Source organism: Mytilus trossulus, chromosome 8 (genome assembly GCF_036588685.1).
Source record: "Mytilus trossulus isolate FHL-02 chromosome 8, PNRI_Mtr1.1.1.hap1, whole genome shotgun sequence".
In the NCBI taxonomy this organism is placed as follows: Eukaryota; Metazoa; Mollusca; class Bivalvia; order Mytilida; family Mytilidae; genus Mytilus; species Mytilus trossulus.
Genome location: NC_086380.1, coordinates 17,000,848 through 17,028,487, shown reverse-complemented (window position 1 = coordinate 17,028,487; position 27,640 = coordinate 17,000,848). Strand labels below are relative to the sequence as shown.

The 27,640-nt window shown below is 32.5% G+C and overlaps 1 protein-coding gene and 3 non-coding genes across 4 annotated transcripts in view; all 4 read left to right on the top strand.

Moving 5' to 3' along the window:
• The window catches only part of LOC134727401 (GATOR complex protein Iml1-like), a 104,472-nt gene that overhangs the window by 13,943 nt on the left and 62,889 nt on the right, over nt 1–27,640 (top strand). Inside the window, exons 14-21 of the mRNA XM_063591782.1 lie at nt 195–273; nt 10,966–11,002; nt 20,923–21,031; nt 22,272–22,510; nt 23,324–23,530; nt 24,585–24,682; nt 25,313–25,392; nt 25,708–25,832. Of these exons, the coding sequence (XP_063447852.1) occupies nt 195–273; nt 10,966–11,002; nt 20,923–21,031; nt 22,272–22,510; nt 23,324–23,530; nt 24,585–24,682; nt 25,313–25,392; nt 25,708–25,832 (974 nt within the window). The remainder of the gene's footprint in view (nt 1–194; nt 274–10,965; nt 11,003–20,922; nt 21,032–22,271; nt 22,511–23,323; nt 23,531–24,584; nt 24,683–25,312; nt 25,393–25,707; nt 25,833–27,640) is intronic.
• Nucleotides 16,901–17,093, top strand: LOC134682242 (U2 spliceosomal RNA). The gene has a single exon (XR_010100879.1). It is a non-coding gene; the product is annotated as a U2 spliceosomal RNA (small nuclear RNA).
• LOC134682243 (U2 spliceosomal RNA) lies at nt 18,611–18,803 on the top strand. Its single transcript, XR_010100880.1, has one exon. It is a non-coding gene; the product is annotated as a U2 spliceosomal RNA (small nuclear RNA).
• On the top strand, nt 19,968–20,160 carry LOC134682240 (U2 spliceosomal RNA). Its single transcript, XR_010100877.1, has one exon. It is a non-coding gene; the product is annotated as a U2 spliceosomal RNA (small nuclear RNA).

The window sequence follows — 27,640 nt, the reverse complement described above, 5'->3', positions numbered from 1 at the left end:
GAAATTTTGTCTTGCTACAGACCATTTATGGACTTCTGAAAGAGTTAATGGAAGTAGCATACTTAATATAATGGAGCTGTTAATTTATATATACATTAAGAAAGCATGGCCACTTTCTTCTGTAACTAATAAAATTAAAAAATAAATCAGAGATTTTTTGTAAATTTGAAATAAGATATATTTTCTGATTACAGTTTTTATATATCTAAACACCAGTTAGAAGCTAGACTACAAGGATCATTTGTACCAAGGATAAAACCACCTCCAGAAATTGTAAGTTGTAATTTTATTTTATCTTTGACATTAGCCAAAGTCATTTTGTGGTTAGATATATTTCATTAAGCTTCTTTATTTTTTGAGTACTTACAACATAATGCATTGAGATGGACCTTTAGATATTTTACATGCCCCTGTCAAACAATTTTTAAAGGCAGTGCTTTAAGGCCTGACTTTTAAGTCATGATGTTCATCTTTTCATACGCAATCTATCCAGGGGGTCTTTTGGCCAGAAATAGATCCGGAAATCTTCGAATTTCTCCTCTTCTTTTTATGGTATAATATGTTTTTTTGTTTCTTTCATTTACAATGGGGACTAAAGAAACGATCAGTGTGTATTGTTCGTTTTATAGAACTTGTTATTAGTGTGTATTTTGCATTATAAGCAGTCAACCTGACTACAAACTATCATTATGTGTATTCCGTGTGGAAAGAGGTCGGGTCAATTTCGAGTGTTATCTGACATCTAAATATTCTTTAATTAGTTCAGACGTTGATATAACAATGAAAAGTCGACTGAACATGATTAATATTGCATCTTCTATAATTCAAAGCGGAATTCGGTTTATATACGAGAAACCGTAAAGCGTTTTCAATTTCGGTTCTAGTTATGTATGTTGTCTACGTATTATCCTGGTTCCCGGTACTACGTTCCGGGTATTAGCTATTTGATATATGTGATGTGTAACATTACGGTCGGGTACCAGCCAATCTACGTGTGTATGTGTACATGATTTCCCGCCAAAATGACCGATTTACAGCTAAAAAAATAGTCCATAAACGTTCCGTATAATGATATGCGAATTCATAATAAATCGTATCTTTTTTTATCTTTGTATAATTAATATAACAAAATGGATTCCACAAAATTGAAAATAGCATTATTTTACGAGGATTTCTCATATTTTTCTCACTTTCGGGCGCAGTAATACGTATGTTTTGAAGAAGCTCGAAGAATTTGACAAAGTGAATTGAGAAGGAAACGGATAGATATACGTCCTTGCTATCAGGTAAAACAATTTAAATGTACAGAACAAAGACATTTACTTCACACAAATAGTACAGGCTTAAGCTTTTTATTGTCTTACACAACTGTAGTCAAAGGCGGTGAGCTACAAGGTACGGGTCATACTGGGTCAAGTCTAAATATGTAAACATATCCACGTGCTATTAGGTAGAAAGCATCGTAATGCAATATCTACAATTTTTCCTCCTTTATACATCGTTTAACCAGATATATTTCTCCTTTATACATCGTTTAACCAGATATATTTCTCTTTCAAATACACTTTAACACGGATTGTATGTACGTATCTTTTCTAGTGTTTTCTTGTCCTTATTAAAGTTCATTTGTTGATGTTTAAATATTTTTGAACGACTGAACACAGGAGTAAATGAATGCAACAATTATATATACTGAAGACTTGGGCTGTACAATGATAGTGTACGTATATCATACTGATTATTATTCTAGCAGTAATTATGTTAATTTAGGATGTAATGACAGGAATTCATGAGTTATGCCTCAGGCTTTCTGAAAAAATATCAATGACAATGTAAACAGGAACAAAACATTGACACGAATGATGCTCTCTTCCATGTTATAGTTATTTAGGTATGTGTGTTGCACAAGTTTCAAAAAAACTTAAGTTATAAAACTTTTTTTCAGGGCACAAACCCACTTTAAAGAGACTTGTCTACTGCCATACCCATCCTATTTTCATGCACCATTTGCAAGCAAGAGACTGAATGGTTTGCAAAATTAAAAATCAGGACGGTGTCCAATTAAAACAAAAGAACTAAACTGGATGAATATTGTAGGAGAAATCTAGAGGAAAGTTTTGATTTGTGAAATTGGTTTTCCTAAAAAGTCATTCATCCTAGCCTGCAGAAAGGAACTATAACTGTCCACCACCAAATGACGAGCTAATGTTGAGCTTCACACATGGAATTACTCAAATACCATCAATGTCTATGTTTTCAGCACAGATTTCACAAGTTATGACAAAGCTGTGCTTTTTTTATACCTGTTAAAGAGTTGTATACTAAATTTTATTTTTTTATCAATAAATATATATTGTGTCATTTAAGAACTTGTATTTTGCCAAAAGATGCATACTAGTGAATGAAAGTGGTGCAGTTCATTTTGCTTTGGTATATAGAATTGAATTACAATTGTTCATGTTATTGGAATGCTTATAAAAATAAGGAGATGTGGTACAATGTATATGATATTTAGTGAGTATAAGCAGTTACAGGTACTACTGTACAATCTCAAACAATGAGAAAAACTCATACCATAAAGAGAATTTCATATTTACAAGTAAGTTTTGTTTTTGCGTTGAATAGTTTTCTTCTATTGTTTTAATTGCAAATATGGGAAGTGGTTAAAATGCTAATGAGACAACTGTTATGGCCACAGAGCCTTAATTGAAAACTTCTTTTTCATTCATACCGGTAGATTTTGCCTGGAGTTAGAAACATATCTGCCAACTTTTCAAAATGCACATGGGGGTTTTACGTGAAAGATGGTCCATATAGTCATACAAAACCTTCAAGGGGGCCTTCAAATGGAAGCAGGACAAGTTGCCCCATTGGCTAATCGCCCCACTTTTTAAAAAAACCGCCACAAACTTATTTATCAAATCGCCCCACATGTACATGTGAAATTGGTTAAATCATGTTTAATATTACTCCTGCCAACTCGCCCTACTTATAAAAAAACGGTAATATTTAGATTACTATATATACAATTAAAAATAAAAACTCGCACCACTTTAATGAAAACTAATCTTCACAGAATACAAACAAACCAAAAATTAATTTAATTACTATTATTGATATATACTGAAATTATAATATAAAAAAAACCTGATTGTTGAAGAATAACTGTAAGTTTTGAAGCTTATTTATTTGCATAACAATTGAAAAGAAACCAGTTAAATGTATCAAAATGCAATATAAGGAATTTAACTTATATTCAATGGAATAACATCTTTTTCCATAAGTGGGGCGAGTTGGCATTACTAAATTCATCCTGGTTAATAATATATTTATCTAGATTTCACCCATTTCCATTAGGTGGGGCCAGTTGGCAGGAGTAATATTAACGGGATTTAACACAGTTCACAAGTAGGGCGATTTGGAAATCCAGGTTTGGGGCAGTTTTTTTGTTGAGCCTGCGACTTTTGTCGCAGAAAGCTCGACATAGGGATAGTGATACGGCGGCGGCGATGTTAGCTCAGTTCTTAAAAGCTTTATATTTTAGAAGGTGGGAGACCTGGATGCTTCATACTTTGTATATGGTTGCCTCATGTTACGAAGATTCCGTCAGTCACATGTCCAATGTCCTTGACCTCATTTTCATGGTTCAGTTACTACTTGAAAAAAAAGTTAAAATTTTTTGTAATGTTAAATTCTCTCTTAGTCTTATTATAAGTAATAGGATAACTATATTTGGTATGTGCGTACCTTGCAAGGTCCTCTTGCCCATCAGACAGTTATCACTTGACCTCGACCTCATTTCATGGATCAGCGAACAAGGTTAAGTTTTGGTGGTCAAGTCCATATCTGAGATACTATAAGCAATAGGTCTAGTATATTCTGTGTATGGAAGCACTGTAAGGTGTACATGTCCAACTGGCAGGCGTCATCTGACCTTGACCTCATTTTCATGGTTTAGTGGTTATAGTTAAGTTTTGTGTTTTGGTCTGTTTTTCTTATACTGTTTGCAATAGGTCTTCTATATTTTGTGTATGGAATGGTTGTAAGGTGTACAGGTCTACCTGGCAGGTGTCATATGACCTTGACCTCATTTTCATGGTTCAGTGGTCAAAGTTAAGTTTTTGAGTTTTGGCCTTTTTATCTAATACTATATGCAATAGGTCAACTATATTTGGTGTATGGAAATATTTCATGATCTACATGTCAGTTGCACAGGTTTTATTTGATCTTGATCTCATTTTTTACGGTTCATTGCTCAGTGTTAAGCTTTTGTGTTTTGGTCTGTTTTTCTTAAACTATAAGCAATAAGTCAATTTTATTTGTTGTATGGAAGAATTGTAAGCTGTACATGGCTACCTGGCATGGTTTATCTGACCTTGACCTCATTTTCATGGTTCAAAGGTCAATGTTTAGTTTTGTTGGTTTATGTCAAGATTATGTGACAGTTGTAATAACGCTTAATTATTAGGACTATCAACATAATATCAATGATTAGTAAAGAAGGCGAGACATTTCAGTGTGTGCACCCTTGTTTTTAAAGTGGGGCGAGTTAGTGAAAAAGTGGGGCGATTTGTCAATGGATTCCCTTCAAATATATTCTAATGTGGTTTTTGGCTTCTTCGTGCATTAACAAGCTCATAGCCTTTGTTGAATTAATTGTTTTCTTTAAAATAGTCGACAAAATTGCTCTTAGGAAATTTCCATTTGGGAGCCTCAAGCTCGATGGGGGAAATACTCTGCAAATACTGACAGTTGACAGGTATGGTCATCAAAAAAGTTGACATGTTACTATGTACATTAACCATTATGTTACTTGATGTCCTTGCTATACACACAGTACAGAGACTAGTCAATCTTTGTGAACTATTTTTTATGGGAGTCATAGAATATGTGTATACAATCAATAATTAAAAATAGTCTATTTATATTGAAAAGGAAAAGTTCTTGTATGTCTAAAGAAGAGGGACGAAAGACACCAAAGGGACAGTCAAACTCATAAATTTAAAGCAAACTGACAAGGCCATGGCTAAAAATGCATTTCATGGGAGGCACAGAAAATATACTGTAAACAGTAGACTAGATATAGGTGAACTAGGTACAAAAGAACTCTAAATCTTAAATTCTACAAACCACCTCTGTTCTATGGAAGATAATGATATAACTGGACTAGAAATACACACAACCTGTAATTAACTGCCTTTACAGCGCTTTCGCGCTTTGATTGATTAGAATAGTATTGAATTTTCAATTTTTTAAAAGTATGTGTATCCTTCAAACATGTCAAGAAATCTGTTTTCTTTTAAAATTACTGTTGTTACATGCAGAACGTAGTGCATGGTGCATGGATCTATCAGCTCTTCCAGCCTAAATTATATACTAAGGGAGATAACTCAGAGTATTGTCTGTAATATGTTTTTTTTGTATCATATAAGGGGATGCATAGTTCAAAGATTTCAAAAAGTACTTGTTCCCTCAGAAACAAGAAGTTTAACTTCTGGAGAGGAAATGTTGGGTTTATATCAATGGACACAATAACCAAAACATAAGTTTTAGTCTAATGTACTCCTCTCCATGTGAGGTGATCAGCTTTTGATAATCTGCAAAGTACAACATGGAATGCTTTACAGTAACATAGTTTGGTCGGAGTCAGCATGGTTCTCTCTTAGCATGTTTACCTACAACACTGGTCCTGGTCTTGATCAGGCTTCCTGCAGATATTTGATACTTTGTCCATGATTCATTTATCACCAAAACATAATCATGGTAACCATGGTAAGCAGGTTGTTGTGAAAAGCAGAACATCAAACCAAGTCCTAAATAGTAGGGAAACAAAATGAACTTATGTAAAACTAAAATGGCTGCCTTGTTCATAAACCAACTTAATGACAACAAATATGTTTGAGGCTTACCAACACCTATGGGCACCAAGCCAATAGTACCAGGGCTTCATGGCCAGTCAAGGTTGTACAACATACACACTACTCTAAGTGGCAAGGACATGATATGCTAGCCATTCTACCCATATTTGACATTCTTGTACTTTTTATTTACATTCTTCTCTGTGATGAAAATCTCCTTTGTACTCAATATTTGTGCTCTGAGTCTGAGTACCATAATTGTACTATAAAGTTAGGCTTTTAGTTTATCAATGTTTGTACATGTATATGAAATAACTGTTTCCACCATATTTTCATCATGCCCATAACATCAGTCTTATTTTCATTATATTAGTGTTTAACAAATTGTGTTGCATGTGGGTATCAGCTTACTTTGCCAAAAGGGTGGTCAATTATTATTATTTAATTTCCCTCATCTTCTTAAGTCATTGCAAACCCTTGTAAATTTTCCAAAAAGCCACAACCAGCATTGGATTATCTTGTTTTAAATGAGTCTGTTGATCCCACCTACCATAACAAGAATGGCTAAAAAACACAGGGGTAAAATGCAAGTTTGTCTTCTCTTGAGTTTAGTCATGAAAACTGTTTGGTGCTTTAAACAGTGATAAATGTGCAAATATGGTCAGCAGGACAAGATCTACAATTTTTTTAACTAGCAGAAATCATGGGTTAACTACATATGTACCTTTTAATGTAAATGCCCATAAATGATGAAATTGGACAATTTTTTCATATTTTGTCCAAACTGTAGTAGATAAAGAAAAATTGTAAATAGCAGAAATAATCAGCTGCAGGAACTGCAAATATATCAACATGGCCAAAATTGTCAGTCAGTTGACTCAGATTTATAAATAAGTCAAAATTGCCAAATTATTAGTTGACTCCATATACGAGACATTGTCCTTTATAAATGATAAAATTGAGAATGGAAATGGGGAATGTGTCAAAGAGACAACAACCCGACCAAAATAAAAAACCACAACAGCAGAAGGTCACCAACAGGTCTTCAATGTAGCGAGAAATTCCCGCTCCCGGAGGCGTCCTTCAGCTGGCCCCTAAACAAATATATACTAGTTCAGTGATAATGAAAGCCATACTAATTTCCAAATTGTACACAAGAAACTAAAATTTAAATAATACAAGACTAACAAAGGCCAGAGGCTCCTGACTTGGGACAGGCACAAAAATGCGGCGGGGTTAAACATGTTTGTGAGATCTCAACCCTCCCCCTATACCTCTAACCAGTGTAGAAAAGTAAAAGCATAACAATACGCACATTAAAATTCAGTTCAAGAGAAGTCCGAGTCTGATGTCAGAAGATGTAACCAAAGAAAATAAACAAAATGACAATAATACATAAATAACAACAGACTACTAGCAGTTAACTGACATGCCAGCTCCAGACTTCAATTAAACTGACTGAAAGATTATGATTTCATCATATGAACATCAGGCACAATCCTTCCCGTAAGGGGTTTAGTATCATACCATCATAACATATATGAGAAGAACATAACCCGTGTCATGCCAACAACTGTTTTTAGAATAAATGTGTTTAGTTCCGACGCAAAGACCTTATCAGTGACTCAATATTAACGCCAAAATATGCAATCTTTAATGACTTGACAACAGTATCGTAATTATATCCCTTCTTAATAAGTCTATTCAAAGGTTTTGTAAGTTTATGAGGTGAATACTGACACCTTTGTGCTTTATAAAGAATATTTCCATAAAAAATTGGATGCGAAATACCTGAACGTATAAAAAGTCTGCATGTTGAGCTATATTTACGAATGATGTCTTTATACCGATGATAAAATTTAGTAAATGTTTTGACTAGTTTGTGATATCGAAAACCCTGGTGTAATAATTTTTCAGTAATACATAAATTTCTCTCGTTAAAATCTAAAACATTGTTACATACACGAGCGAATCGTACAAGTTGAGATATATAAACACCGTAAGATGGTGACAATGGAACGTCACCATCTAAAAACGGATAATTAACGATAGGAAATGAAAAATCATCCCTTTTATCATAAATTTTAGTATTCAGCTTTCCGTTAGTGATAAAGATATCAAGATCGAGGAAAGGGCAGTGGTCATTGTTAGTATTAGCTTTATTTAAAGTAAGTTCACCAGGATAAATTTCATTAATATACATACTGAAGTCGTCATTATTGATAGCCAAAATATCATCCAAATATCTAAAAGTATTATTAAATTTGTTTATCAGATGTTGTTTTGATGGGTCTTTGCTTATTTTTGTCATAAATTGTAACTCGTAACAATACAAAAAGAGGTCCGCAATAAGTGGTGCACAGTTAGTCCCCATTGGAATTCCGATAATCTGACGATATACGGAATCCCCAAAGCGAACAAAAATGTTATCTAGTAAAAATTCCAGGGCATATATAGTATCAAAGCATGTCCAATTAACATAGTTTTTTTGTTTATTGCTACTAAAAAATGACCTAAAAGAGTTTGAACATATATATTCACATTCTGATTTTTTGAATGCCCATTTAATTAGGTGTGTGAATTTTTTCTTAATGAGAATGTGAGGCAATGTGGTATACAGGGTAGAAAAATCAAAACTTTGAACAGATTCAAAATCACCAATATAAGCATGCAATTTATCAAGTACTTCCAACGAGTACAACTTCCTTCCTTTATAAATGACAATGTTTACCCTTTCTTATGTGTTCTTCAAACACTATAAAAGACAAAAAGAACTATGAAGATAAATAATATGAGATCTACAATTAGTTCAACACAGCTGAAATTTTCAGTCCTCTTCTTATGATATTTATTGTCTATAATTGAGCAATTCATTTTGAATTTTTGGCAAATCTATACAATGAAAAAAAGAGCAGAAAAAGAGTTATTTAAGATCCACAAAAATATGATAGAATATCATGACTTGTACATGTTGTTTTCTAGTGTTTTATGTTGGCCAGTGTTTAGAATTACTTAAAGATCTGTGAGAGCAACACCTTTGGGGGGATGTTCTGCTACCCCACCCCTTACACATAATTAAATTTCAAAAATGCGTACCTTTTGTCCTTTTCATGTATTGAGTAGGTAAAAATGTTACCTTTTCTCATATTGTTTGAGTTACATTTGGTGTGTAATGTAACAATGGAATACCAAAGTGCCAAAAGAGAGAAAATTGTTTGATAAAACACTGCCAGTAACATGATGAAAGATGACAGAGGAAGTTGTGGGAACTTTATTGATCTTATGATATCATATATTTCTGATAGTTTTCCTGACCTATTCACATATTTTTATGCTTGAAAAGGTGACCTGATAGTTTTCCCGACCTATTCACTTATTTTCATGCTTAAAAAGGTGACCTTTTCCAGCGGCAGGTCCTATCACCTTGTAAGATAAGTTATCATTTATTACACTCAAGCTGCACTTCTTGATTTATACACTGATCTATTCTAAATAATAGTGTTTCACACTTTAAAAAATCGATAGTTGTGCACAGCAACTTTGGTGTGGTTGATTTAACTTTCTATATTTTGAACACAGGTAAAATAGTTTAAAAGGATTGAAGTATTGTGTCTAATAGAAATTACTGTTAAACAGAAAGTAAATGTTAAAAGGAATTTCCAAAAGCTAAAAATAGAACTAAGGAAAAAATAGATATATGCATGCAGTTCTGTCCCTTCTTAAACAATATGTTAATAAAAAGTAATTATTAAATACAGAAAAGTTACCAAATATTTTCTTATATAAAATAAACTTAATAAATCTGTTTTATTTCATTAACCAAAATATAAGAACTGTATCTACAGTTAAGTATCAAAATATGAAAGAATTAAAACTGATATGCAAATTTACACTATGACTGAAATGTATTGGTCCCGTTTTTCGTAGGTTTAAATACATTTGTATATTCTATTATAGTATGCCTGGTCCGGAAGAGTTGGGTTATCCAATATTGATTACTTCTATATCTACTTCCAGCTCAATATTTGACCAAGCCTGTTTTTGTTCTTTTTCATATAAGAGGGTCTTGATGGGGGGTCCTTTATAACAGTAGTCAGTTTTTATACCTTATTTCTCTATTATATTCTACTTTTTGCCCTTAATTTTCTATTCTGTACATTGAAAATACTTATATGTGTGTCAACATATATTTATTCCTTCTAACAGAAGCTGTCAAGCACCTCTGGAAACTTTGATATAAACAATGCATTGTAGCTCAAGGAATGAAAAAATAAAACTCTTTCTTTCTTGTTATAATGAAATATGTTACTACATACTACCAAAATAATATCAACATAATTTATAATGATAAAATGCCAATTTTCTTTTTAAAAGTGTTTTATTGGATGCATTTATTTCCTTCATGGCTTAATGTTTTGATAATTGAATTTTTATACTTAAGAAAATAATCCATAGATAAGATTTATAATTTTCAAGACAAACTAAAAAAAGTTTGTTAGGGGAATGAAAGTTTATGAGGAGGTATCACTTGAAGACATTGGTACATCATTCCTGCTCTTTGTCCTTTCGTCTCTTGAGGAGAGTTGACTCATACCTCAACTTTTTTATAATATATCTTTAAAAAAAAAACACATTAGAAAGCATATTTATCATGCCAAGTTTTAAGAATCTAAGCAAAAAGTTACTTTTGACCATTGCACCTGTCCTTTTGTTTATAAGTGTGAAATAGAACTCAAATCAATTCAAGAATTTTTATTTAAGGAGAAAATAAAACACAATCCAATACTGAATGGCCTTTCAAGTATTCAGTAGTGCATTAAATTATTTCTGGCAAATGAAAAAAAGTGTTCAAATTGGTTGTAAAGAATGTTAAATTATGCAGTTTTGAAAAAAATAAAAAATAAAATATGTTTCCTTTTAGCAGTACATAATCATTTCTGATGAATTATTTTTGCTCACTGATTATTGAAATGTTATTTGATAAAACATCAACCGTGAGACTATCCTTGCAGTTATAATGTTAATGGAACAGACATATGGGCATTAATTTGATATTACAGCTGAGACATTACCTTAGCTTGAGCAATGCTTTTATTTCTAATTGTAGTTCAAGCCAAAGCCAAAAAGCAAAGACAGAAACTCTGGTAAATATACTAGATATATTTTAATAGGGTGTAATACAATACTTGAAATTCAACCACTAAAATATATGTCTTTTACATGTAGAAAAATTTCATGCATTAATTTGATCACAGCTGGTTTGTGTTACAGATGTACAAATTATTTTTAAAGGAAATATATAAATGTGAAGAAAAAAAAAACTAATGATATTAACAGGTGTCCTCCTCTATCTCAATATCTTATATTTAAGGATATATTACAATTAGGCCAGTTTAAATATTCATGAGATTTCAACAATCAAAAATTTAAACACAATTTCTAGACGTTAGTTTCAAGTTTAAACAAAAGACTCTATTTTGATATTATATAATTCATTCTCATTAAAATATTAGCAAAACATGTGATTTGTCTATAGACTTGCCCAGCAAAATGTTACAAATAAAATTTCTCTTTTTTTTTCCCTTATTATTTTCAAATTATTTGATATTTAATAATTTATTTACTGATTTACTTGTTCATATATTTATTTTTTATTTGCGATTAAATTTGAAATAGAATGATAAATCCTATTAGATATAAATATGTGTTTATCATTAGATATGTGCTGTAGGCACATGACTAACATGATAAGTGGATAATGTTATCTATAAATAGCTTGAATAGTGTAAACGTAGATAATGTGGATATTTTATTTAAATATATTATTAATCATGGTTGAAATCGCAGGGCAGTGATTGCATTGCAATCGTATCTGGTAACTATGTACATTGTTTATATCTCCTGCGCCTCTACATCATAACTTGTTCATATTGACCAATCAGGATGCAGCATAGGTACCGTTGATATGTCTGGCATTTCATATCAACCAATCAAGAGCTAGTATTCATATTTCCCGCTTCATTATTTAGCCAATCAGTTTGTAGGTCAATTAACATCGTCTGGCATCATCGTCAGGTTCAGCATTCAAAATAATAACTTGCAGCAGCAAACACCTTGTTTAAACTAAGGCTAAAGATTTTTATTCTCATACTTATTAATTATAAGTTTAACAACCGAAAGTGGACGTTCTATACAGTACGATGGAAAGCTTTCATTTACAGTACTATGTGATGAATTTACGATACTAACGAAAGTTTGATATCATCTGTGAAAAAACTTCTTGATAGGAATACGGTGATCAATCCGAGGACGTCAAGATAATCTCGCGTGGTACAGCATAATAGTTACCGATGAAACAGTTTGGAAATTCGCAGAATTGTATCGCATGTGCAAACCAGAACTTTTAAAGTTGATGAGCATTAAGCTGGAACGTTCTAGACATCCCAATGGATAATACCATACTTAGCGTAACTCCGGAAGCTGACCTGGAAATCATGTTTTTTGTGCAGTAATCAACGACTGGATTTATTAACTTTGCTGTGATATTGTGTAGTCAGTTAGCAAGATGACTTTTGAAGGCTCAAGCTCCAAAACCATGACAGACGTGGAACGGGTTTTGACCTGGGCAGATGCAAAAAAGCTTAGCGAGGCAACGGCAAATGCAGTGATAAGTCTAGGATTTGACTCAATGGAAGCTTTGGCGCTTTTAGAAGGTGAAGATCTTCAGAAGACCAAAATACCGATTGGACAACAGAAGCTACTCCTGAAGAGTATAAGGCAGTCATTTAAAGCAGAAACTGAAAACGCGCCAAAAGGCAGTAATGGTGGACTTCCGGCATGTCCGACTTCAGAAGATGCGTGCGCACCGGAAGTTACAGACATCCAAGATGGCGGCAACAATAACAATAACAACCTAACATCCGGTTTGACAGACACATGTGTTGGCAATGTTTTAAACCAATTACAACAGCAGCAAGCAGCATCCGGTGTCATTAATCAAGGTAGTGCTTGTTTTAATAACATTCAGTCCTGGCAGGACCCACAAATATTTATTAAGTCATTAGGAAATAACAAAACTAACTCTAATTATTTAGACATTGTTGATTTTGTCATGTTATCAGGGGTAAACAGTGGGGATAACGATGAACGGATTGTATCCGAATCAGGTTCAGGTCAGTTAATTTTAAAATCTGGACCTTCTAAACCTAAGCTTGAATCGTTAAATGTAAGCCAATGGTCAATGGCAAACTTGGCAATTTTATATAAGTTATTAGAAGAGGGTCATCTAGTCCAGAATAACATACTGGATTACCTATCATATGCCACTCGTACGTACCAGTTGTTTCTTTCACATGATGTTACATCAGTTTTCTTTTATGATAGAGAGTATCGCAGGTTGCAAAATTTACATAAGTTCAGATGGGGAACTGATGTACCACATATTCAAACTGTGTTTTTAAAATCAAAGGGTAATTCTACCAACCTCCAAGTTTTCCAAACCTCCAGTGTCTACCTCTAAGGGTTTCAAACCATTTTCTTCTCACACAGCTGGTGGGAAAGAAATATGTAAAAAGTTCAACTCCAGGCTAGGTTGTTCACTTAGTGGGTGCAAATTTGAACATGTGTGTAATGTCCCAGGTTGTGGACAAAGACACTCTGGCTCAGGGCATCAGTCTAGCTTTCCAAAAAACGGATAGGCCCAGTAAAACCTCTGCGTGACCTTCACCTTGATGCTTGGGTTACTGAACTAAAGTATGACTTTGACAAGGAATACTTACTTCATGGTATAGAATTTGGGTTTGACATTGTGACCTCAGCAGCTAATGAGTTACCATCAGGAATAGTTGGTAAAAACCACCCATCCGCTTCACCTAACAACCCCCTTTACGAAAAAGCTCATTTGCAAATTCTAAATGAAATAGAATGTGGCAACTTTGTTTTTGCTGAAAAAACTCCCCGCATAATAAGTCCATTAGCAGTTATACCTAAACCAGATGGGGGAGTTCGTATTATTCATGATTGTAGTAGACCAGAGGGGTCTGCAGTAAACTCCTTTGTTGGCGAAATAGAAAAACAAAGATTTCAAACTTTAGATGAAGCATCAAAATTAGTTACTCCTAACTGTTATATGGCTAAAGTAGATTTAAAAACAGCTTATAGATCTGTGAACCTTAGCTCACAAAGTCAAGAAGTTACTGGTTTAAAATGGACCTTCCCTGATGGAACAGAATATACTTTTTATGATACAAAGCTTCCATTTGGATCAAAATTGGCACCCCATATTTTTCATAGGCTATCCCAAGCTGTCCGTCGTATGATGTCATGCAGAGGTTTTACTATCATCGCATACTTAGATGATTTTCTTATTTGTGAAACAACAAAGCAGCGTTGTATTCAAGCATTGAACATTTTACTCGCCCTTCTTCGCAAGTTGGGTTTTATGATAAATTGGTCAAAAGTGGTTGACCCCACCACTAAATTGACTTTCTTAGGCATAGAAATTGACTCTACTGCAATGGAGTTAAGGCTTCCAGGGGAAAAGCTTTCCCTACTTAAGCATGAATTGGCAGAATTTAGTAAGCGAAAAAGAGCATCAAAAAAGCAATTGCAATCTATAGCAGGCAAACTTAATTGGGCATCAGCAGTGGTTCATGGCGGGAGAGTATTCCTTCGCAGAATTATTGACGCGATTACCCCTTTAAAGCATGATTGGCATAAGGCAATCCTCCATGGCGAAATATGGCATGATATTGAATGGTGGAAAAAATTCCTAGAGACCTTTAATGGAAAGTCCCTCATTTTAGAAAAGATCCCCTTGTCATCAGTATACACAGATGCATGCAAGGAGGGGGAGGGGGTTTCTTTGGTTATGACTGGTTTTATACGAATTGGGAAAATGATTTCCCTGTAGTGAAAAATCTCCATATCAATGAGCTTGAGGCTCTTGCAGTAGTCTTGGCAGCGCAAAGATGGGGGAAAGATTGGGAAAATAAAAGAGTTGTTGTTTTCTCAGACAATATGACCACTGTTGCATGCTTGAATAAGTGCACTTCACGCAGCAAAATTTTGATGTCTTACCTAAGGGGCTTGTTTTGGCTCTCTGCAACATATAATTTTCATATAACAGCCGTTCATGTGCCAGGGAAAGAAAATATTATGGCAGACTTCATATCTAGGTTACATGAGCCAAAGGCGTTTTACCAATTTATGAATTTTTATCTTCCCAAACTACTGTTTGTAAGGCACTTGGAATCCCATATGTCTAACCAAGCCCTATCCTATCTTTTATGTAGGCATTCCAAGTGCAGGGCAGGTGCAGGAGTTGGATAGCCTGGTTTTGTTTTTCCAAAGCAGGATGTTCGCAGACTCAACAAAAAAGACATATATGTTGTATTTTAGAAGTTATGAATCCTTTTGCAGAGGTTTATTAATTCCTATGGTCCCAATTAGCAAAGACAATTTGGCCAGATATATTGTTTTTCTAACGCAAAGGCTTTGTTATAACTCAGTTGTCAATTATTTAAATATTGTGCGCCTCCTGCATGAAGAGGCTGAGTTACCTTACCCTATTGATACACATTTTGTCAAAGGTGTCTTAAAAGGGGTTAAAAGAGTTCTAGGGGCTGAAAAACGCCCCAAATTACCCATAACTCCTAAAATACTGTCTGGCATTTTTACCACTATAGACTTAAATGAAAGTTTGGATATAACTTTTTGGGCAGCTTGCTTAGTAGCATTTTTTTCCTTTTTCAGGAAATCAAACCTTTTTACACCATCTTTACAGGAATTTAATCCTGATCGGCATTTAAATAGGGCATCTGTTAAGTTTTCGAAGGAGGGGGCCACTTTAACACTCAGGAAAACAAAGACCATACAAAATAGGGAAAGAGCTCTCGAAGTACCTTTACCTATAATTCCAGGTTCCCCCTTCTGTCCTTGTCAAGCTTTGAAACTATCGTTTGATATATGTCCTTCCACTCATAATTTGGTGTCAGCTTTTATGTTTTCCTCCAAGTCCAAGTTAATGCCCCTTACATATAATGGGTTTTTAGCCAGATTGAAACAGTCTTTAAAATCTCTGGGATATGACAGTTCTAAGTACTCCGGGCACAGTTTTCGTAGAGGCGGGGCAACTTTTGCATTAGAATGTGGCGTCCCTTCTGAAATTATTCAAACACAGGGAGATTGGAAGAGTGATGCATACAAAAATTATTTAGATCCTTCTTTCACTCACCGACAGACTGTCATGAATGTCTTTGCAAAAGCACTTCCCAAAATGGTATAAAATGGTTTTCTAATCATAAATTTTTTAATAACATTGATATCTAAGTTTTTATTATTCTGTGTACAAATATTTATATACTATCCCCTACCTCTAAATACAGGTTTGGATTTCTATTTTGGAGAACCACAGTTTTTATTACACATCATTTATCTTTTGTATTCATGCATTACTTACATTTTGTATTTGCCTTAATTCATTTAGCATTATCTTCAATTATTGTATAATTGAAATAATTACATGCATACTTAATAAACTGTTGTTAGTTTTCCCAAACCTGTCTTTGTTCAAATATATAACCAACACTGCCTTATGTTCTATTTGGCCGCTGAATCCTTCAGGTGTATCCAAACTTGATATGGGACGTTATATAAGTCATACCATATCAAGCGTTGGCAGGGAGGCTGAAAAGAGGCAGTGTTTAACATCATTGGCAAAGGGGGGAAGGGTGGGTCCTTATTTTCATAACATAAGATTAATAGGTTTAAATAACAGACAGGAACGACAATCTAGGTAGAAAAATAGCCAACGGAGTACAGTAATTTATTGTTTATGTCAAAATCAATTATTATAAGTAAATGATATTTATACCAAAAACAATAGAATTATTTATATTGTTGAAATTTAATGGAATAAAACAAGAAGAAAAGCTCATTATAAAGTTATTTGCCAATGAATTTTTTCAATTTTTTCTTGATCCATACCTTCTCCAATGAAATTGTTATGATTTAAGACTACCTAAGATTTTTAAATTGCTGGTATCGCTTCTCGGCCTTTTGGCTAAGATCAAAGTGTAGTATCTGTTCTTATCAGCTTAATATCTGATACGTACCCCATGTGGGTACTTCGATATTAAACTGATTTTTGGTACTCGATGAGATGTCAGGGGCTTGCTCCGCTCTCGTCACGGGTTGGCCTGGTATTGCAGTACCTCCAGGATCGGCCCACTCCCCTCAGGGGGAGAACAAATAAATTAAATATAGCTCCCTTTGAAAGATATCCTGATTTTTTTTTTAAGAATGATTGCATTTTAGGAAAGTGAATATTTCCTCTCCCAATAGCCAGTCATTGTTTATATGTCTTTATTGTTATAGAATGATATACAATTACTGTCTTTTGGTGAGGTAAATGTACGGTTTTATTGACTTTTGAAAAAATGATATTCACTGAGGCCGACGGCCGAAGTGAATATCAGTTTTCAAAAGTCAATTAAACCCCATATTTACCGAAACAAAAGACAGTAATTGTTTTATTCCATATTCCGAGAGAACAAAATGTATTTAATGAAAAACATATACCAAAACATATTTTACATGAAACATTTAACCATAACGTTGCATGAAAAAGCGTGTGACGTTTAGCACGGTGAATAACACTTTCTCAGGTGAATATGCTTTTTTATTCAAAATCCAATTCATATAGAGAAACCTACGAATATAATATCAATATGGAATAATTTTATTTATTGTACAAGAAAATGTTGTTATTATTGTATATCTACAGAATCTTAAGTTATTTCTCTGTTAAAAATAGTCTATTTATATTGTATTTTTTATTAGTTGAATTTTATGTGTGTCATATTGATACTCTTTTGTTTTTTGTCCCTTTTGTGGTAATATTTTTTTTTAATTTTTAACTTTCATTTGCAGACTTTCACCCCTTATCCAATATATTATACCCCCTTAAAGATATATTACAAAGAAATCTAGTACAGATTTCAAGAGATTTTCACAATTTAATAGAAAATTGAACAACACTTTTAAAACCTTTGTTATTTAAAATTTTGTATTTTCCTTTAGATTTTTATAAGGCTTTCTTTGAAAAGGAAGCTTCAGACTCTATTATTTTGATATCTTACTTAATTGATACTCCTGGTTTCCTTAGCATTTACAAAATGTTTGGAAATATTATGATTTGTCTGTTAATTAATTTTATAAGTACAAAATTTCAGGAGATATTAAAAAAGTTCTCTGACGGTTTTCACCCTTTTATTTTTAAATCAGTCTTATTTTTAATAATTTTTTGTTGATTTATTTATTGATTTATCTACTTTATTTTGTGGTAAAATGTGAAACTGAATGATAAATCCTAGATATCTAAATGTGTGTTTAATCAATATAGATATGTGCTGTAGGCATATGACTAACAATGTTATCTATAAATAGCATGATTGTGTAAATGTAGATAATAGGTTTAAAATACTGGCAGGAACGATAATCTAGATAGGAAAACAACCTACTGAGTATAATAAATTAATTATATATGTTAAAATCCATAATTCAAATTAATTAATATTTTTACCAAAAAAATTAGAAATAGTTATATTGTTGAAATTTATAGAAATGAAAATTGATGAAAAGCTCTTGATTAAGTTATTTGCAAATGAATTTTCTCAATTTTTTCTTGATCCATACCTTCTCTAATGAAATTGTTTTGATATTAGACTACCTAAGATTTTTAAATTGCTGGTATCGCTTCTCGGCCTTTTGGCTAAGATCAAAGTGTAGTATCTGTTCTTATCAGCTTAATATCTGATACGTACCCCATGTGGGTACTTCGATATTAAACTGATTTTTGGTACTCGATGAGGTGTCAGGGGCTTGCTCCGCTCTCGTCACGGGTTGGCCTGGTATTGCAGTACCTCCAGGATCGGCCCACTCCCCTCAGGGGGAGAACAAATAAAACAAATATAGTTCCCCTTAATAAAACTAAAGATGTTTTTAGATGCATTGATTTTTACTATAGTGAATTATTCATACTTTGAAGCAAGTCATATGTCTTTATTCGTGTTAATAGAACGATAATATTTATTGTTCAAGAAAAGTTGGTTATTATTGTAAAGCTACAGAATCTTAAATCATTTCTCTGTTAAAACATAGTCTTTTTATATTGTATTATTTGTTAGTAGAAATATATATGTGTTATATAGATACTCCAATGGTTTTGTCCCTTACTGGGTAATATATTTTATATTTTCACTTTCTGCATTTGCAGACTTTTACTCCCTCCCCCTCCAAAAAAGACCCAAAACAACCCATGCCAATAGATTATATCCCCTTAAAGATATGTTACAAAAAAGGCTAGGCAGCAAAGATTTCACAGAGGTTTTCACAATTTAATCAAAATTAAACAGAATTTTTTTTATTTACTTTTAGATTTTTTTAAGGCTTTGTTTGAAAATGTACATGATGTAGCTTCACAATTTTATTTTGATATTTTGTCCTGGTTTAAACCATGATGACCATAAGAATTTACAAAATGTTTGGAAATATTATGATCTGTTTGTTCATTAATTTTACAAGTACAAAATTTCAGGAAATATTAAAAAAAGTTTTTTACCATTTTATTTTTAAATCACTCTTATATTTAATGATTTATTTACTGATGTATTTGTTGATTTATTTACTCTATTTTGTGGTAAAATGTGAAACTGAATGATAAATCCTAGATATCTAAATGTGTGTTTAATCAATATAGATATGTGCTGTAGGCATATGACTAACAATGTTATCTATAAATAGCATGAATAGTGTAAACGTAGATAATAGGTTTAAAATACTGGCAGGAACGACAATCTAGATAGAAAAACAACCTACTGAGTATAATAAATTAATTGTTTATGTTAAAATCCATTATTCAAATCAAATAATATTTTTACCAAAAAAATGAGAAATATTTATATTGTTGAAATTTATTGAAATGAAAATTGATGAAAAGCTCTTGATTAAGTTATTTGCAAATGAATTTTCTCAATTTTTTCTTGATCCATACCTTCTCTAATGAAATTGTTTTGATATTAGACTACCTAAGATTTTTAAATTGCTGGTATCGCTTCTCGGCCTTTTGGCTAAGATCAAAGTGTAGTATCTGTTCTTATCAGCTTAATATCTGATACGTACCCCATGTGGGTACTTCGATATTAAACTGATTTTTGGTACTCGATGAGATGTCAGGGGCTTGCTCCGCTCTCGTCACGGGTTGGCCTGGTATTGCAGTACCTCCAGGATCGGCCCACTCCCCTCAGGGGGAGAACAAATTAATTAAATATAGCTCCCCTTATAAAACTAACAATATTTTATAGTCCCTATCACTGCGGTGTTATATTTCATATGATCTAGTCTCACATAACCCAATTGTTATAAAGTAACTTTTGTTTTAATAGAACAAATCAAATCAAATCAAATCAAATCAAAACATTTTATTGGTGTAAAATCCAAATATTGGATTGTTACAAGAAAATGTATACTTTTATGTCTGCAGATATATCATTCAGGGAATTTTCGTCAAGAATAGTCTATATATGATTGTTTCATTATTATTTACAAATGTCTATTTTCCTTGTCTAGTTTCTTCTTTTTGAAATTATACTGTCTGCATTTACATACTTGTGCATTTATAAGATTAGCCTGATTGTGTGTATCTAAATATTACACCCTGATATAATAGTTAATATAAAATAATAATAAAGAAGGAGGGCTTATCAGCAATTTTACTTTATTTCATATTCAAGCATGATAAGAGTAAGATATCATATAACATTTAATGGGTTTCATAAGTTTTAAAAAAAGAAAGTAGTTTTGACAGAAGTTTCAAATGATGGGGAAAATAAATAAATAATAGTTTGAAAATTACTTTTTTCCATTTTAATAAGTGTTGATGAAACACTATGTTGCTCCTCATAATGAAACCTAACCAACAATTTATATATATATATATAGATCTAACATTGTTGGGTTGATGTTTAGACGAGTTGTGTATATATATATGAGGTCTTTATTTTAGAATTAATCCACTCACCACAGTCTGTACATAATGATGAAGATAATTTTCCATTTGTGGACTATGATGAATATGATGCTCAGATATTTAAAGTACCTGTTCCAAGCTTTGGGTTAGTATAATATTAATCTTACGAGAAAAATATATGGTGAAAATTGTTTTAAGGTGGTACCCAACACTTTCACTAAAATTAATTTGGCTCGTTTAATTTTCATCAAATTTTGACAATGTATTTACTTTGACCCTTTAACAAAAATATAAAAATTTCAAAAATTTTGAACCAACTGTTTTGTCAGAAAAATTACATTGGTTACTGTGAAAGTACTTTAATTCGTGGTATCAATTTTCGTGGTTTGAGCAATATTTACAAGTTCGTGGGTTTTGAAATTCGTGGATTTTGGTTTTCAAAAAAAATAAAAAATAAATAAAGCCTTTAAAAATGAAGGTTACAAATAGTCTGGATTGAAGGAAATTGCAAAGTAAACATTGACCCATCGTAGTGATAACACTAATTAACCTATGATAAAGTGATCATCAGATTAAAGACCATCAAATGTGTTAATGAGGCCATAAACATGTCACCTTTTAAAAGAAAACAGTAACATTAACAAATGCTATAAACATATCTTGAATTGTCAAATAATTCTTATCAAAATAAGGAACATCAAGCCCAGCATGAAATAATAAAGTATGAGATATAAATTGTACACTTTATCATACTAGTATATCAATACCGGAAATCTGACTTTCATAGATCAAAAATATTTTTTATGAGAATTAAATGATCAAAAGTTGTACAGTTTAGGTTATTAAAGATATTAAATGGGTATAATTCTGCATGCGGTTGTAGTTCTGTGACTGCTATTAAAGTATTCTCATATTTGGCGTTATTTAATATATCCTATAGATCATATCAGTAGTCAAACCTGCCGATCTTTCCATGTCTAGATTTGGACAATGGTTGTTTTATTTCGTTGGACACTTGAATTCGTGGATGAAGTCATCCATGAAAACCACGAAAATTGGTACCCCACCAATAAAAGTACTTTCACAGTATATAGCAGTGCGACAAACACCAATTTTTATCATTGAGAAGCTTAATATTGCCCTTACAACACAATGCAATAAAAACTTTTAAATGACTTTACAGAGTTATCTCCCTGTAGTGTTAAGTACCACCTTAAATGTGATTAACATTTGTTTTCTTATGATTTAGATTTTTGTCAATGTCATTTATTACATTGTCACACTTTGTCAGGGTTTTATATTAGTTTGAATGTGAATTTTTATATTATAATTAATATTTACAAATTTGAAAATTATCAAGATTAACAATGTACTTTTTATTGTAGGCTGGGTGAAAGGAAAAGAATAATCAGATTTCAAGGTAACAAAAATACTATATCTACTTTGGCTGAAGCTAAGCGTCTTCGTCAACCAAGAGATAGACACATATCTGATGACTTTGCTGGACTAGCACTGGAGAAATCTGAAGGTCGTAGTCAAGGAACAAGGTCACCAGCTATAAATATCCCAAGGTCACCAAGTGGAGAAGAAGTAGCATATTCTGTTGGATGTTATCCTGTTATTGGTTTGTATATTATTATAAAGTTAGTAAATTATAAGTTTTGATTGGTGACAGGCATTTTCATGAGGATTTGGATGGGTTTAAATGATTAAAGAATAATGCCCTTAAAAAATGAAGATTAGAGAATAACAGGCAAAAAAAATGAAGATTAGAGAAATGCGTGGTCTAATTTTTTGAAGATTAGAGAAAAAAGGGGTGAAAATTAAATGTTTACAAAATAACAGACCCCCCCATCCAGACCCTCTTTCATTAGCCAAGAGGTTGAACTAGTATATAAAAAAAGCATTATCAAACAACATCTTTCTTTACATCTAGCCACTTTTTCACATAAAAACTTACAATTAATTTGATCGTAATTTATATTCGAATGTATATGACTTTCAAGTAATTTGTTCTTGAGGCTTTTTGTGAAAAGAATCGCATTGTTGTTGTATTTTGTCTTTCCACTTGTCTATTTAAAATATATTGCACAAGTAGTTATAAACAGAGTAAAACTTCAAGCCTCAAATTGATGTATTTGAATATATTTTTTAGCATTACTGTATATTATAGGGTTATTGCATGAATATTGGGGAATATTGTCCCGAGTAGAATTTTATATTGCACGAGCTTGCGAGTGCAATATATGTTCTACGAGGGACAATATTTGAAAGTAAAAATTGGTTTAAACTATGATTTTGACGTTGATGACGTCATGAATTTTGACGATTTATTGCACTAGTGCAATATTAGAATTTATTGCACGCTAACTTTTGGTTACGTTCTGTGGGAATATTATATTGCTATACAATAATACAATATATTTCAATTTTTCAGACAAAAAGTTGTCATTTGAATCTACAGACAGTGAAGAGACAATCAAGTTGAAGCCTCGAGTGGGGAGTGCTGGATCGCCTGTTAGTCATTCTAGGGCACAACATCATGTCAAGTCACGTCGTGCTCTCATCAACCCTTTTGCTCCATCAAGGATGCAGTTCAAAATGACATCCTACAGGAGAAGATGGGTACATGCTTTTCCCAGAGGTTTGTTAACTTTGTCAATGTTAGGAATAGTTCTTTATTGACTAGGATTGTTAGATTTCCTACCAAAGGTTGTAGTTCTCTCTAGGCACTACGATTTCCGCCACCAATAAAGCTTACCTCTAGGAAATAGCATTATAGTTTTGACAGTGGCATTAAACACCAATAAATCAATCAATCTTAGGAATGGTTAATATCAGATGGAGATCCAGGATTTTGAAAAAGGAAGGGCCAGGGCTATTTAAGGTTGCACTTTGTAAATACAGCTGTTTCTCAAAACAAGCCTCTTTTGGGGACGAATTGAATGTTCATAGAAAGTTAATTTTGTTTACATACTGATTCCCAGTTATGCTCTCTGTGTTCCATAATGCAGAGACAGAACTTGGGAATGTTACCAGTTAATAAACATGTGCATATTGTTTACATTGAAATCTGTGGTAACCTTTCATTCGAGGTAGGGGTAGTTAAGAAAATTAGTGTTAGTTTAAACTCTGAGAAGTTCAGGGCATATAAACGTTGAAAATATGCCACACAGCTCTATATTTTGACCTTTGAAAAAAATTGTGGTGCATATGAACTTTCAATTCTAGGATAAGATTTTTTTCAAAACTTCATAGTAAAAGTGGTAAAGTTTTAGCCATAAAATGATTTCCTATGGGAAATTGAATTGTCAATATTTACAGAAATGCAACCTTAACTAGGCAACGTTTTATGTGGGACATGCATAAATAGTCTATGCATTTATCATAAATGTAGCTCCGTAAAGAAGGGAGGGACTCTTAGTCCCTCTAAATTAGAGAGTCTTTCAATTCATTTTTATTTCAAAGCTATTTTTTGCATTACTTTTTCTTGGAGAGGGAGGTTGTTTTGCATGGATCCCCGAGGTTCATAAATCCTGCATTCACCCATCTGAACAGAGAAAGGGAATAAGGCATAGGGATCAACATTTAAATGCAGTGATTGACATCAGGCTGAAATATCTACAAATTTTTCATCTTTAAGGGAAGGGGGAATTTGAATCCACCCCTTAGTTTCATAATCTACATTTTACTTCCAGATTTACGTGGAGCAGCGGTACAGACCCATCATATACATACAAGTACAACTGATGCAATAGAAGAAGAACATAGTCTGCCAACAAGAGAAGTTTTACAGGTAAAATATCATCATCTACTAGCATCTAATGTTTTTCAAGTAAATTCAAATATTTTATCAAATAAAATTGAGAATGGAAATGGGAAAAAACAAAAGTCTTGTTGCCAATTTTATGTCATGGCGACTATAGCATATTGGGTTTCTATATAGAATTGTACCATTATCTTGTAAGTTCTACCCAATATCAGGCCATGCAGATTCTTCACATAGATCAGCTGTAATTTAAATGATTTATCAGCATCAGCAAGTTTTCTAGAAATAACATTGATTCATTGAATATCATGCCAAATTTTAACTTGTAAAGAAAAGAAGACAGTTAGTATCTTCTACACAACTTGTATAACATAGACTGCTGTTTAATATAGGCACAAAAAATGTTTAATTCAGTTATCTTTTTTACTGCACAAAGAGTTTAAAAAATACACAATACTCTACATAGTAGTCTGTCTACTGAAAGTCATGATTCTCTCTGGGCACTCCAAATTCCTCATACATGTTGACCACCAAAAAATAGCGCAATATCGCTAAATTTTGTGTTAACTTCCAATCAATCTTCTTAAGATCAATACTTTAAAAATTATGTTTACATGTTTACAGTTGATATAAAATAGATTACTGTTTTATTTTCAGGGTGCACATTTAGCATTAGAAGCCAGAAAAACAAAGCTGTTTTCAAGACAAAGCAGTAATGATTTTGTGGATGGTCCTGGGTAGGTATTTTGAAATTGTATCATGACCATTAGATTTTCCTTCTTTTTAAGTTGTTTATATGATTTTTAAAAGTGAGGGTGAGTGCTGTAGTTTTTTGATAGACAATGCAAAAAAAAATGATGTGAGAGTTTGTGGCAAGTGTTCAAATCCATTTTAATTTGAACTGACTGCAAAACTTCTTTTTGTCATTTTAACCAAAGTGTCATTGTACAGAGAATCCATCAAGATTGAAATACTATAAATTTGTGACTTGAAATACCTTTTCAATGATATGCTTTTTGAAACTGTTTAAATTTTTTTATTGTTTTTGACAGAAATGAAGGACGAGACTCTGGAGGTAGCAGTTTAGGTTTATCTCCCCTTCATTCTAGTTACCAAGGAAACACTGATCCACATTGGCCATCATCTACAGGATCCTCAGTGTTCATGAACGACTTAGGTATGAAATATGAATTCATTGTTATTCCTTGGATAGCAATTTTTGGTGGTTTTGTGGGCACAAGTAAATTCAAATCTTCAACAAACCACAAAGTTTACATATGCTTTGTATGCAGAGATTGGTAAAATCATGGAATCAAATATCCATGAAAATGAAAGTTTCCCTCAATCCATAAAAACTGATACTGACGAAAATAAATGAATCCACAGTAGATAATCTGTTACTGCTCAATTCACAAAACTTTTCCAGATAACATTGCCTAAGTTTGAATTAAAGATCAAGAAAACATTATGTGCCAATTTAACCACTGGGTACTCATTGCCTTTTTGTTTATTTTTATACGACCGCAAAATTTGAAAAAATTTTCGTCGTATATTGCTATCACGTTGGCGTCGTCGTCGTAGTCGTCGTCCTAAACATTTAGTTTTCGCACTCTAACTTTAGTAAAAGTGAATAGAAATCTATGAAATTTTAACACAAGGTTTATGACCACAAAAGGAAGGTTGGGATTGATTTTGGGAGTTTTGATCCCAACATTTTAGGAATTACGGGCCAAAAAGGGCCCGAATAAGCATTTTCTTGGTTTTCGCACAATAACTTTAGTTAAAGTAAATAGAAATCTATGAAATTTTGACACAAGGTTTATGAACACAAAAGGAAGGTTGGGATTGATTTTGGGAGTTTTGGTTCTAACAGTTTAGGAATTAGGGGCCAAAAAAGGGCCAAAATAAGCATTAATCTTGGTTTTTGTACAATAACTTTAGTTTAAGTAAATAGAAATCTATGAAATTTAAACACAAGGTTTATGACCACAAAAGGAAGGTTGGTATTGATTTGGGGAGTTGAGATCCCAACAGTTTAGGAATTTGGGGCCCAAAGGGTCCAAAATTAAACTTTGTTTGATTTCATCAAAAATTTAATAATTGGGGTTTTTTGATATGCTGAATCTAACTGTTTATGTAGATTCTTAATTTTTGGTCCCGTTTTTAAATTGGTTTACATTAAGGTCCAAAGGGTCCAAACTTAAACTTTGTTTAATTTTGACAAAAATTGAATCCTTGGGGTTCGTTAATATGCTGAATCTAAAAATGTACTTAGATTTTTAATTATTGGCCCAGTTTTCAAGTTGGTCCAAATTGGGGTCCAAAATTAAACTTTGTTTGATTTCATCAAAAATTGAATAAATGGGGTTTTTTGATATTCCAAATCTAAGTGTGTATGTAGATTCTTAATTTTTGGTCCAGTTTTCAAATTGGTCTACATTAAGGTCCAAAGGGTCCAAAATTAAACTAAGTTTGATTTTAACAAAAAATAAATTCTTTGGCTTCTTTGATATGCTTTATCTAAACATGTACTTTGATTTTTGATTATGGGCCCAGTTTTCAAGTTGGTCCAAATCAGGATTCAAAATTATCATATTAAGTATTGTGCAATAGCAAGAAATTTTCAATTGCACAGTATTGCACAATAGCAAGAAATATCTAATTGCACAATATTGTGAAATAGCAATTAATTTTTATTTCAATTTGAGTTATCTTTCTTTGTATAGAATAGTAGTTGAATCAACTTTAATCATAGTTTTATACAATATACAATGTATTTTCATTTTTACTACCAACTAATAAATTAAAACAATTTTTACCATTCAGTGATAACAAGCACTTTTTATTACATTTTAATATTGTATGATGTATTTAAATGAGCAGTTATTGTTGCAAACTTCATTAGAAATTTGAATTGAAATCAGTACATTATAACTTTAGTATAAGTGAATAGAAATCTATGAAATTTAAACACAAGGTTTATGA